The sequence below is a fragment of the Cyanistes caeruleus genome, chromosome 5 (assembly GCF_971803275.1).
Source record: "Cyanistes caeruleus chromosome 5, bCyaCae1.hap1.1, whole genome shotgun sequence".
NCBI lineage: Eukaryota > Metazoa > Chordata > Aves > Passeriformes > Paridae > Cyanistes > Cyanistes caeruleus.
Window position 1 is genome coordinate 48851998 of NC_141705.1, and position 12397 is coordinate 48864394.

At 37.4% G+C, this 12397-nt stretch overlaps 1 protein-coding gene across 1 annotated transcript in view; it reads right to left on the reverse strand.

Annotated features, from left to right (window-relative positions):
• Positions 1-12397, reverse strand: part of BANK1 (B cell scaffold protein with ankyrin repeats 1) — a 133872-nt gene that overhangs the window by 109864 nt on the left and 11611 nt on the right. The window contains exon 2 of the mRNA XM_023924649.2: positions 4330-4728. Coding sequence (XP_023780417.2) covers positions 4330-4728 — 399 coding nt within the window. The remainder of the gene's footprint in view (positions 1-4329; positions 4729-12397) is intronic.

The following is a 12397-nucleotide window of genomic DNA, read 5'->3' on the forward strand; positions in this document are numbered from 1 at the left end:
AGTGGTATGCACTGTTTGAATGTAAATACTTTGGGGAAGGAGCAAACAGAAGCACAACCATGTGGTCTCTTTTATTGAAAACTCTCCTGGCAGTGATTGAGGCCAGAACCACCCACCTACTTTCCTCTATTTACTCAGTCTTGCATGTTCAGGGGAGAAATATTCACAACCAAGACTTAGGTCACAGTCACACACACACACACACTAGTATTCACAAACAAAAAGACAAAAATTCTAGTCATTTTCTTTCTTCTTCATCTTTGTTTTTTTAGCACTCCAGCTCAATTTTCACATAGACTCCAAGTCAGTGTCAAAATTTAGGTGAATCACTTGGTCACTGAAGCCAACGATAAAGTTCCCACTTAAATTAGCTCATCCACACAAGTCCTGCTCACAGACTAAGGAAATCCATTGGCATTTATTACTTGTATTTTAGTGCCAATGTGAAGAGGATTTTACAGGAGAACAAGCAATGCAGTGGAGTCAAAATGTGAAATGTATTCAATGTTATACCAAATTACAATAAAAGGGAGGAAATAGAAAAATCATGAAAATTATGGCAAAAGTATAATTATTTCTTTCTCTTTCCTGTGGTGTGCACAATGGAAATTACCCCCTCAGTATTTGAACTGGTCTGAAGATCTGCATGAGTTAAGCCTTATTTTAGCTCACAGCCTGCTTTTTCCACGTTTACTTATTAGAGAAAAACACCCTATGCTAGTATCTCATTTGTCCATATCTATATCCTACTACTAGCTGCAAAAGTAGTTTTCTTAACATTACTCTTCTTGGTCATTAAAATTGAGTGCAGATACATGGAATACCTTTCAGTTTAGTAAACAATCAAAAATTAATGGCACATTCCTGTCTCAGGTAAAAGTTACAAATTTGTTCTGAAAATCTTTCCTGGGCTGTCAAAGACTCTGGGTAACATTTTCTACTTGGGTTATGTTATTTCATGTATCTCTCACTTTTTAATACAATAGCAGGTAATGAATGGATACATTTGATGAGAGGTACTCACCTATAAAAGTTTGTACAAGTAAATTCTCTTCATACTTTGGATGAAGTAAGAAAAAAAAGGGATATCACTGCTTGGGGAAAAGGCTGCAAGTGGAAGTGACAAGAGTTGCTTTTGTTGAGCTTTAAGAAATGAAACCTAATAAAACTGCAAGCAGACTAATAGATACTTATGACTCCTGTGCTGTACCAAGAATTCCCACCAAAAGTCTAATAAAAGTGTCAGTGCACTTCAGAAACAGTGTCACAGAAAATTATTTGTATTAGATAAGACCTGTTCTCTTTTTGTGCCATTAATATGGAGGACAACTACAGTAGAAATTGAGGACATTTAAGAATCTAAGCTAACTACCTACAGATGCAAATATCTATCCACAAATCCTTTACATAAACACATGCTTTCCTGAATTTGAAGCCTTTCAGGATTAAACAGAAAAACCCCAGCTATGTTTAGTACCCCAGGGTACTGAATTAATACATTGAAAATATGCCAATTTAATATAAAAAAAAATGTACAAAGTTCAGCAGACCAAGAAACAAGTTGTAGAAAGAAACAGGAGAAGGGAAAGACAGATGCAAGCAAAACATATCTCCTGATTCTACTTTCAACAGTGTTGGGAAAGGCTGATAAAGAAAAGTCAGAATTCTAGAGTCTCACTGGGCCATCTTAGATGTTAACATAGAATAATAAAATTTCTGAGTGTTCTCCTCCTTCTCTAGGGGTTATCTTTTTCATGGCAATACGCACAGGACCTACAAAATTCAAAACCGACTTGGAATCTGAATGTGGCATTTTCAAACAGTGACATACTTTACAAACAAATCCTGCAAAAGGAATCTTTTGACAGCAATAAAAATACTTGTGTTCCTCTTCATGCAGAAGATGAATATTATAAAGTCTGTCAGGATTATGGAAATATATGTTAGAAAGGTCACTCTCCATGTCTTAGTTCTCCCTTTACTCCTCCTAGAACATGTTCAAACAGGTATGACAAACCATTCAGATTTTGTGTTTGAACCACATTGCAGACAAACAAGCTCTCTGCTGAGTACAAACCCCCCTGCATCTTCTATTTTATTGAGTTTTACTCAATATTTTAATTAGTTTTGCTTTTTGGCTAGAATTTTAGGCATATATACTACTTCAGAGCCAGAAGGAAGTTTTAACTGTCTGTTCCAAGAATATGAGACCAGCACCATAGGTGAAATAGTTGTGGAGGTATATAAAACAAGACTTATTTTGCACTTTTTCCATTGCAGGTTGTAGGGATAGAGCAAAGAGAATAGCACCTAGGAGAGAAGAGCCTGCTAAGAACTTACCTTGCCTATGAGTTTTCCTGAGTATGGGGAAATCTGTAGTGGAAGGCACCTATGCTATGCCACTGTTAACTTTCTCCAAGAGAATGTTAAACTGTGAGATAACAACCTGATTAAGCATCCATCTTTAGCTGTTTTAACTGCCTGCAGGCCACTCCTGAGCCCAGGCATCCATTAATCCTGGGATTTCGATGGCCCATTGTCCTAAGGGTTAACAGAATTTAGCTGGAGTGGAAGGCATGTGGTGGGGCCATTATAATTAACACACATTATTAAGTTTTTAGACTAGTAGAGTGACAGTTCTTGTCAATACTGAGGAGACAAGAAGATACAATGGTTGAAAGAATAAGTTAAGAGTATTGAACAATTTAGCAAGAAAAAAAAGGAAGTGAAAGCCACGAAGACGGTACACAAAAGTGTTTTCATCACTCTCTCTAAAAGGGTCAAGAATATATGGGTCTAGGGATGAGCACTGAAAACAAAAGGGATTGAAAACAATGATCCATATGAAGAGAAATAGGAAATGTGTGTTTGGTCCTGATGAAAGGCAAAAAATTGTCCTCCAAGGGAAAAATAATCCTTGTATATATTAAACAATCTCTTAGAAAATAATTTTAAATACAAGGCGAAAATCTTCTTTCCCAGATGCGCAATCTGTCAAAATCCCTGTTACAGGTATTACAAAGGCTAAGAGCTTAACAGACTTAAAAGACTGTCATATATACAGACACCATTATGTTTAAGCAAAGGTAAATAATGACAAACAATGCACATCTTCATTCCTCAGAGTTTAAATCAGCAGTCAGATGAAAGAAAATCTCTTAGTTGGAACACTGTCACTGTGCAACAGAGAGCAGATCAGAGGTCTCCTATCAAGCACTGATCTAAGCAGGCCTGGCTGATGGCCAGGGCACACCACAAAAAAGGGCCAGAGCAGTTCTAAGATGCAAGTGTGGAGGAGGGCTTAGCCCTGAAGCACCAGGCATCATCACCACTTCCAGTCGTGGATCTAACTCAGTCCACTGAACTTGTCTGATCCTGGCCACAGTCTACGCATCCCAAGTAAAGATGTACATAGTGAGACTGAGGCCTTCAACAACTGTTGATTAATTCAGCTTTCTCCTCATCTCTGAAGTTGCTGATATTGGTCACTGTCAAAGCAGAGATCATAAGAACCCCTACTAAACATCTGGCACTACACGTAAGTCCCAAGGGCACAGGCAATTAAGTATCCTTGTGAATGCATTGACATAAGCAAACAACTTTCCTGTGTCTTCTAGGAAACTTTAATGTTGCAGAAAGTTTTACAATTTCCTGTGCATGCATCAACTGATAGTATCTAAGCACAGTTACTTCCTATATACACACACACAGAGAACACAGACCCACTGTTTTCATCCCATTAAAAAACTGCCAAGAAGCTTCAGTCTGAAGCTACATATTGGATACAGACAGAAATGGCAAACATTACCTTCTGAAACCAAAACAGACAACTGTAATGAGCCCAAATGATCAAGTCTGAGATATGTACTGAGGAAAAGGTTATTCACTACTGAAGAGAAGATGGCTGGGGAGGAAGAGTCTAAAATGTTCTTTTGAAAACGCTGATCTCATAGATTAGCAGACTGTGTGTATACATTTTCTGGGCAGGTTTTAAAGCCCTATAGCATACTTAAGCTTACCTGCTTAAGCACAAGGCAGCAGGGACATCCAGCTAGGTCACTCATTCAGATGGGGTCTCTCTACCCCAGTGTTTAAAAGAATATTCTTGGTTACTCATGTGCATCCAGCACTAGGTTAAGCTCTGAGTAAAAATCCTGAACTGCAGGATGTCTTCCTCAAGCACAAGCTCCCATTCCAATAAAATGGCACCTTGCATGTAACAAAGACAGAAGCACAATATTCTGCTTGGTAGACAAAATCTTGCCTAAATAGCAAGTGCTGAGAAGAGGTAAGAGACCTAAGGAGTACAAACAAGCAGTAGTATATTACCTGGTTGAATAATTTCTTTAACAACAGAAATATATTCCTCAGGTTTCTGATCAGTAGAAATCTCTTTGCTGCCTCCAGCTAAGGTCAGTATCTCATAAAGAATCTCTGAATTCTCCACTCCACAAAGCAGAATTACCACATTATCCGGAGGTTTTAGAACTTGTTCCAGAAAATAACTTCTCTTTTGATTCAGGCAGTTAAGAAGTCCACATGAGAGTATCAGGAGTTTACACTTATAAGCTGGTAAACAGAGTAGCTCCTGCTGCTTGAAAGATGAATTCTCTAGATCGCAGAGTAAGATTCCTTCTTTGTTCACTATGAGTCCAAAAAGAGATTTTAAATATAGAGCCCACTCTTCTGCTTCTTGTTCATATATCACAAGGATATCCTTTGTAGTTTCTAAAGAAAACATAAAAAAAAAAAAATCAAATGTGTTTTAAATCCATTACAAATATCAGAAGACAGATTGTTGGTTTCCCACCCCTAATAAAAACTTGAGTTGCTGAGGAAATCACCTTCAGCAGAAATCAGCTCATCACCTTGAAATGACATCTCCTTATTTCTAAGACCAAGATAAAAAGATTGTCCACAGAAATACTGGAAAAATAGCTCAGGATATTATGTTTAGAATAACTAATATTTCAAAATAAATATTGAAACTGCAGTGTAGGAAGCAGAGTGCATTCACACAATTCTGCTCAATCCTAGAGTCTTGACAAATAGGTGATAGTATTAAAAATTGAACACTTAGCTTTTAATGACAGAAGTAAAGACTATATATTTGAACACATGAACATGATCAGACTTGATTAGAAAATGAATTGGTATGTTTAGGATATTTTTTCAGCATGGTGTTAGGATAGTAATTCATGATCTTTCTTTACTGTCCTTACTCTAAGAAAATTGCTTGAGACCTGAAAAAACTGTATTTTTTTAGTTCTTTTTCCCTTTAAGATGCAAAACACGATGCTAGCAAGAAAACTAATACTCTTCCACAGTGTTACTAGGGTGACAGTTCGAGACAGAGGCAACAGGCACAAGCTTAAACACAAGAGGCTGCCTTGTGCATTGGGAAATGCATTTTTTTTTAGTGTGAGCACTGGCACAGGTTGCCTGGAGAGGATGTGGACTCTGTCTCCTTGGAGCTACTCAAAAGGTGTTGGATATGGTCCTGGCTCTAGATGTACAAGAGAGCTCCCAGATATCCCATCTAACCTCAGTCATTTTGTGGTCGTGTGAAACCATTAAAAACTGTGATTTGATGAGCAACACAGTAACAATATACATCAAACCAGGGTACCTTAATAGTCCCAGAGTAGTTCACAATCACAGCCCTGTGGAACAACAATGCGAGGCTGAGGAACAGCCACAGCTTCTGCACATCACCTCTACCTGTAGTTCACGGTGTCTGCCTGCTGGTCAGGGTCAGGCACCCTGACTGACACTTGCCTGTAGCTCACCACAGCTCCTTAGTGACTAAGCTGCACTGTGAAGATCAGGAGACATGGAAACAGGGAGTGTACACAGAGTTAGAATGTTTTCGGGGCACACAAAGGATGTAGGCAGTGGGATGCATTGTACAGTTGTAGCTAAGGAGAATAAAAAACTTGTCAAGGATCCCACATAAGTCCGCGTATAAAAGAAGAAATGGAACCTATATCTCTAGCCCAGGATTAATGCTTAAAATATTTGTTTTCCCTTCCTTTTAGAAGAATTTCTTTCTACACTTTGTTCATCCATTCTTTACTCTGGAGATACTTGAAACAAAGTTTACCCAGGAAAAGCTGATTCATTGTAGAATAGGGACACTATCGTTTAGTGAACTTGAGTTCACTATATGTTCACAAACTGCTTGGAGAACAGGTGCCATCTTTTCAAGATTTGTGAACGCTTACCCTCTCACAAAGTTTTCTGTCACAGGAAAACATAAAAGGTCATGCTCAACATGGTAGCAGGTGACAATATTTCCAGTTAACTAACTCTTACCAGTACCTTAGAGCATGGAATTATTTGTCAAAATGTATTTGGAGAAATGATTACTGTACTTCCCATGGTAAAAACAATCTGAAAAATACCCATTTCTGATGAAATTCTGAAGGTTAATAGTAAAAAAATAGCAGTGTATTTCTCATTTAACTCAGAGCAAAATTGTTTCATTTATGATGCTGGGATAAAAAAAATTCAGTTGCAGTAATGTCATTTTCAGAATCTCATCTGATCTTCCATAACATTCAGACAGACATGCACGAAGTCGAAAGAAAAAGCTATTAATTGCTGCACAGTTTCAAAAGAAGAAACTGTATTAACAGCGCTGTAAAGCCAGAAGCTCTTTCAGTCTGACCACACAGTTTCATATCACAGAAAATGGAACAAGCACGTACCTTCTATTTTCAGTCCTTACTTGTGGGGACTGACAGTGGTCAAATAAGAAATTTTTAGGCTTCAGGCACTAGCTTCAGCTTGTGGGAAAGTCAAATACACAACTCTCTCACTCTGGTCTGAGAAATCACAAGGAGGAATCCAAACAGTCCGTAGAGAAGGAAAACAACCTTTGCAGGTGTTGTTTGCCGCCTTGCTGTTTACCTGTAAGAAATGGTCAAGGGTGTTGTTCCTAACTGTCCAGTGATGGTGATGTGTTGGTTTCATGGCCAATGAGAGTTTTACCTTTTTGGACCTTCTCAGATTTGTCTTTAAAAGAAGATCTGGAAGAATAAAACTTGTTCTCTTTTGCAACTAAGGCTAGAGAGTCTGAGTCATCGCTTCACAGTTCCTAATACAGTGCGACACCTATTAACTAAAAGTACTGTAGTGGTTCTTTAAAAATATGGATATAAAGACAATACTTACACCATAAGGAAAATTTAAGAATTAATTCTTTACATTTTGTTGGAATTTACTTAGTTCTAACTTCTAGCTGTAATATTATTTCATATATTTCTGCAATCCTAAAGGAGCATCTATTCTTCTGGTCTCAGAAATCTGTTCCCTAAGGTCTTAAAGATGGGAATCTAAAAAGATTCCCATGAAGTGACTCTTTGCATTGCCTTCATTACAGTTTGTAAACTGGGATTAATAATCTTCCCACTACAATGAAGACATTGTGGAACTCCTCCTAATTTTTTTTCTGCACTTTTGTGAACCCTTCTGCCTTTTCAAAATACTTTCTGAGAAAACCAGAACTGCACCCAGGGTAAGGGTTCCTTATACAGTGCATGGGAAGAGAAAAATAACCTTGGGTATGTATATGGGCTCATGAAAAAAGAATTTCACATTCATCCACCCCTGTGCAAATGGAAAGCCCAAGGCTTGAGTACTCAAGAAACACTAAAGATAAAAGTGAGAAACATGCATTGAAAGGATAAAAGAAGACATAAAGTAATTCCACTTCCATATGGAATATCTGCACCAGTCTGAAGCTTTGATCTTAGCTAAGCAGGAATGAGAAAGGGGTTTTATGATGTTTATTGAAGGCTCAACTGCATTTCTTCTTAACTCTATTGATTTTAATATATGAGAAAGAAAGCTTTATTTGTGTAAGAAAGGGGAGTGAAATATATCTAACACCACACTTGATGAAATAAAGGCTTTGCAACACTGTCTCATAAAGCTCTAATGCAATATGGTTCCCCTATTTAATTTGTCTTTTCTATGTACAGAGGGAAGAGTCATGCTGTTGAGCAAGGGTTTTCATACTGCAGTTTGGTGCAATGTTTATTGAAGGAAGCAGCAAGTGCTATCCAGTTACCTATGGGGAACCAAATGTGGGTATGTTATGAATTATAAGCTTGCATTTTTTTTTTCTGACATTGATCTGCCTTCTATACCAAGAGATAACTTCAGTTATAAGCAGGAATGTAAGGCTCACATTTTACGTCCCCCAAATTGTATTAAAAGGTGAAATATCACTATTTTGAAATGCTTGCCTGAATTGAAATTTGGAGTCAAAGTTTACCCTACAAATAGCTACAATGTCCCCTATCAAAAATCTACTCTATGTACTAGTAGCTTTTTCCTGTCATACAATGTTTTTGCCTTCAGAAATTCTACTAATATGCATATGCAGGCAGCTTACTTGAAAATTAAAGCCCAACAAAACTCTGCCTTCAGAAAAGTATTATTTTAACCTGAAACATTAAAAATATCAAGTCTTGCTCTAATGCAGCACTACCAAGTACTGAATATACAGTAACAACGCTCAACTTTTCAGCCAGAGTTTATACCCTGTCATTATTTTCATCTCCTAGTGAATAATTCTTTGAATTAACTGCACTTGAAATATAATGTAAGTTGAGATTAATTTTGTTCCCTTGAAAGTTAATGTAATAGAAACTATCATATCCTGACAAAATTAAGCTGTGCTTCATCTGCTCCTACTTGGAAACTGACTCAAAGGTAGAAATAAAATGTATTATTAGTTCAGCAACAAGAAACAGTAAGAGAATTTATGCAGGCATCCATAACCTGAAAGGGGCTCTTCTGACAAGCAAAACTCTTCTCTAGCTGCTGGTGCATTGTTGGCCAAGAAAGGATATCTCAGCCCAAGAAAGCACACCTCATGACAACTGAAGGGCTCTTTGAAAAAACCTGCTAGATCCTATGGGACTACTGTGACCAAGGAATCAAGAACATGTGTATACAAGGCAAAAGAACATGTCTTTTATGGCAGGAATTATAAGACATAGTAGGAGAAGAGAGGAAAAAAAGCGCAAGTGTATCAGAGTTAGAGTAAATCTCAAGAACTCTGCAATGCACCAAACACACCAGGATGGCAAAGAAAACAAATTGAAAATTGGGGTCTAGTAGCTGCTCTTTAACAGATTCTCGGTTTAAGAACCTTGCAATCTTGTGAAAGATAATTTCTGTGTGCTTGGAAATAATTAAGAAGCATGTGGTAACACTCATCTTTGAGAATAACACTGCACAGGTGTCAGCTCATCCTCTATCTTTTTTAAGGCCTTTTAGGTTTGTAGGAGTTTGTAAAGGTTTGTAGGTGAAATGCTTTACTTCTAGACATCTTTGGCCTGCATTTTACCACAGTTGTTTCCAAAAATTCAGCACTAACGTACTTCATTTGACTTAAATAAGGCTGATTACAATTAGGATAGGGTTTAAAAATCGGGTCTACAGTCCCACTACCTTAAGATGTTTTGGTGAAAAAAAAGTCAGGCTTGAACATCAACTTTTACCCAAATTTTAATGGAAACATGGATCACCATATTTCTCAGGGTTGTCCAGAGCCTTTTCCAGTTATGGTACTGGAGCCTAACAACGGAATTCCCTGCTGTTCACTCAGCCACCCAGGAACTCGTATAACCACATACCAAGCCTGCCACAGTCAGCCCTAACAAAAATGTAATGCAAGTCTGTTTACAATCCTCAATCCCATCAGCCTTCAATACCTGTGTGAAGAAAACACCCTCTCAAACTGCACTCCACCACTGTGTTGAGAAAGGACAGGATCAACTGCTAGACAAAACACAAAATGTGGCCCTTTTATTTCTTCACAGGCATCCACACTTGAGGAATGGAAGGTTGGTTGATTTTTTAAAAAATTCAAATCTTAAAAGGGAAGACATTTGGGAAAGAAATGTATGAACTCTGTCAGTATGCAATGAACTACTGTCTATCAGCAAAAATTTGTTAAAATAAGTACAATAGTTAAATATCTCAAAGGAGAAGTTTAAAGGCACAGAAGTTCTTGCTTACTTTCTCCCAACATATTGATGAAAAATTTGGGCAACATAAGTGATATGGAATGTCATCCATTGCATCTTTAATTCTTCTGTGAATAGCAGATTACACTCTCCCAGATTACCATACCTTTTCATGCTAAAACCTTACACAAAAAGAAGCAGTATTTTATTTTCCAGGCAAGCAGTGCCAGGATAGAGGTATTTAAGACTTTACAAGTTGACTGCACTCCCCTACTTCACCCTATAGGATGAAACTGTGGATATAATTAAGAGTCATGACACAATAAAAAAAAAAAGACATGAGAAATGGAAGCATAAAATAACTCAGAATCCCCTCTTTGCTCAGAAATTTTCAAAACTTTTCTTCTAATTTCAAAAGGATTCATTTCCATCAGGGCTGTATGTAGGAAAAGAATGACAAGCATATATACTAGTTCAAATGAGACTAGAATCTAAAGATTTTTAGTCTCTTGGCCCCTTGGCAATCTTTTGACAAAGATTCAGCCATTCATCTCTTCTCACTCTTTGCCCTGATCACTAAGAGTGTTATGATAAAAACTGGAAAAAGTTTCACTAACACTTCAACAACCCCTGAAATCTAACATTTGAAACAGAATGAGAACGTTTAATTCAGCACTAATGAATGGCCTTACCATAACAAGCTGCCCCTCACCCATCCAGAAGGAATTGATTTTCCCAGTCAGCACACCTCACACACATCCAGTAAATGTGTCTCAAAATGCAGCTCCAGCTCTTGGTTGCTGGAATTCTGCAAGGCAAATCCCCTAAGCAAGCCAAAATGCATTCAACACGGGAAGGACAGCAGAAAGCACTTTAGAACTACTTGCAGATAATGGAAAATGTTTTCAAGACAGTTCATGTTGCTTCTCTGAGGTGTTCCAGTAAAGGAAGTGGAAAGTATAAAAGCCACTTGTAAACTTTAGAAATCACAAAGTAGCGAAATTGCTCCAGGGCTGTGGTACACCTGTTTCAATTAAAACAATTATCCTAAAACACAGGGCATCCCTGCCCTCACTGTATCAACCAGCAATGGCACTTCTACTCTCAAATGCCTATTTAACTAGCATGGAATAAGAACATTTTCATAATTTATGTACCTTCTGTTGGTAATTGCTAAATTTTATGTGAAAACAGATACTTGCTCTATCTGTGTAAAACAAAGCCTGCTGTCTTCATCCTTCTTACTAAGCTTAGTGAGGTCTGGAGTGGGCAAAATCAGGTTCTACAAAGAGGAACAAGTTTTGTACAAATGGCATCAGTTTACACTTGATCTAGTTGGTTTTCCCTGTAAAAAAATTCCATTGATCTTCCCCTACATTAACAATGGGAACATGGAACCAAATAAATTCCTGGGGTGTCTTTCCACAGCATTGACCTGGCACAGGTAGACCAGAAAGATACCAGACTATCAAACATGACAAAGCTAACATTATTCCCAAAAAGCTGTTTCTGATTAAGAAATATGTCCTCATTTCCTGGTTTAGGCCGTTGTTTCTGGTCTGTTCCACAAATCCTTACAGCTGAATACCTACTGATGGACAGATGCTTTCATTTTTAATGAACAAGGCTAAACACAAACATGGGATATAGAGGTCAAAACTCATTTCTCTTTTAAAGTAGACCTTGTCCTTTATCACAATTGCAGTGAGGCAAAATTTCCTGTCATTATAGCCACTTCCTTGAGAGCAAATCACACCTTCAGTAGATTTTAGTGCAAAACAACCAGGTAATTCAGAAATTATTTAGACATGAACAAATCATGAAGAGAAATATATACTATAATGACAGCATGAAGAGTTGGAGTAATACACTACTTTTTTATGATTGCTGTGGAACAAGTCTTTAAGGTCACATGAAAACCTGAACAAGTCTTTAAAGTCTGTAAAACTAAAATCTGTATCAAGTTTGCATTAACAGATGCTATTGCTACCAGAAACAACCACCACCTGAAGATTTCCCTTACACTAGCATTATAGCTATGGTTTTACAACCATGAAATATAAAAAAATAAATAAATTTCGAAATGTCCTGTTAGGGGAGACCAAAGCATCCTCTTCTTTATTTGATTTTTTTTTAAATTGCCAGTGTTTCCCCTATCAGGATCTCTTTAGATGTTCCCATCCTGACTTAGTGCAGGCAATTTTGGATTTATGATCACATTTAAATCCTACTCACTTCAATTCAAAGTTATTTTGCCATCTCTTGCTTATTTCCTCTGTCCCTTTTGATTCCGTTGTTACTTCAATTTCTCACAAATTCTTAACTGTAATTTCTTCAAAATAAGAAACAAATAATGGATTACATGTTCTCCAGGTATTATTTAGGGGAAACATTCCTATGAAATTCAATACATT